At 54.1% G+C, this 1585-nt stretch overlaps 1 protein-coding gene across 1 annotated transcript; it reads left to right on the top strand.

The window, feature by feature from the left end:
* Positions 1-587: 587 nt before the first annotated feature.
* LOC104326745 (large ribosomal subunit protein uL2m) lies at positions 588-1232 on the top strand. Its single transcript, XM_009931553.1, has one exon. The coding sequence runs from the start codon at positions 588-590 to the stop codon at positions 1230-1232; it is 645 nt and encodes a 214-aa protein (XP_009929855.1).
* Positions 1233-1585: the final 353 nt, after the last annotated feature.

Here is a 1585-nt window from a genome sequence, read left to right as displayed (position 1 = left end):
TGTGCGCAGAGGAACCTGATGAGGTTCAACACGGGCAAAAGCAGGGTCCTGCACCTGGGGAGGAACAACCCCATGCATCAGTACAGGCTTGGGGCGGACTTGCTGGAGAACAGCTCTGCGGAGAGGGACCTGGGTGTCCTGGTGGTTGACAAGTTAGCCCTGAGTCAGCAGTGTGCCCTGGTTGCCAAGAAGGCCAATGGGATCCTGGGAAGCATTAAGAGAAGTGTGGCCAGCAGGTCGAGGGAGGTTCTCCTTCCCCTCTACTCTGCTTTAGTGAGGCCCCATTTGGACTACTGCACCTGGTTCTGGGCTCTCCACTTCAAGAAAGACGAGAAACTACTGGAGAGAGTCCAGTGGAGGGCTACGAGGATGATGAGGGGACTGGAGCATCTCTCCTACGAGAAAAGGCTGAGGGAGCTGGGTTCGTCTAGCCTGAAGAAGGGAAGACTGAGAGGGGATCTTGAAAATACTTACAAATATCTTAATGGTAGGTGTCAAGAGGATGTGGCCAGATGCTTCTCATTGGTGCCAGAAAGAGCACAAGGGACAAGGGGCACAAACTGAAGCACAGGAAATTCCTTCTGAACATGAGGGGGATTGGTGGGGGACACAAGACGTGGTACCGCAAGTTCGACTTCCAGTGGCTGCTCTATGAGGAGGGGGCCCTGTCACAGCCCTTCACTGAGAAGGCCATCAATGTCCGATACAGCCCTTGCGGGTTGGCTGACATTGCACTGGTGGCCAGAGACAACCGTGAGTGCTGGATCATTGCCATGGAGAACATGCAACTGGGGGACATCATCAAGACCTCCACTCACATGGGCACGATGGCAGTGTCAGCCAACGAAGGGGACACCTACCCGCTCGGGGGTCTGCTTGTTAGCAAGATGATCCACAACCTGGAGAGCCACCCTGGGAAGGCAGCGCTGTACATCCAGGTGGCTGGGACTTGTGGGGTGCTGCTGAGGAAAGTGAACAGGATGGCCATAGTGCAGCTGCCTTCCAAGTGGCATATGCAGGTGCTGGAGACCTGCATGGCCACGGTGGGCCACGTGTCCAATGTTGACCACAACAAGAGGTTGATCAGGAAGACAGGCTGGAATCGCTGGCTGGGCAAACATCCTCACACAGGGTTGTGGTACTGCAAGGGTGTCTGGGCCAGGCACAAGATCAAGCCTTTCCTGCCCATGAAGAACTCGGTCAACCTGATGAAGGTTGCAGCGCAGGAATGATGCCAGAGGCCAATAAAGCGTTCTTCAAAAATTTTCAGTTTTGGGCCCCTCACTACAAGAAGGACCTTGAGGTGCTGGACATGTTCAGAAAAGGGCAACAAAGCTGGTGAAGGGTCCAGAGAACAACTCTTACAAGAGGTGGCTGAGAGAGCTGTGGCTGTTTAGTCTGGAGAAGAGGAGGCTGAGGGGGACCTTATCACTCTCTACAATTACCTGAAAGGAGGCTGTAGTGAGGCAGGTGCTGGTCTCTTCTCCCAGGTAACCAGTGATAGGACGAGAGGCAACGGCCTCAAGCGGCATTAGGGGAGGTTCAGATTAGATATTAGGCAAAATTTCTTCACTGCAGCAGTGGT

This window comes from Opisthocomus hoazin, chromosome Z, assembly GCF_030867145.1.
Source record: "Opisthocomus hoazin isolate bOpiHoa1 chromosome Z, bOpiHoa1.hap1, whole genome shotgun sequence".
Classification (NCBI taxonomy): domain Eukaryota; kingdom Metazoa; phylum Chordata; class Aves; order Opisthocomiformes; family Opisthocomidae; genus Opisthocomus; species Opisthocomus hoazin.
The sequence above is the reverse complement of the archived record's forward strand: the minus strand, read 5'-3'. Positions and strand labels throughout refer to the sequence as shown.

Excerpts from the sequence above, each read along its gene's own strand:
- LOC104326745 (XM_009931553.1), top strand. The coding sequence starts at position 588 with ATGAGGGGGATTGGTGGGGGACACAAGACGTGGTACCGCAAGTTCGAC.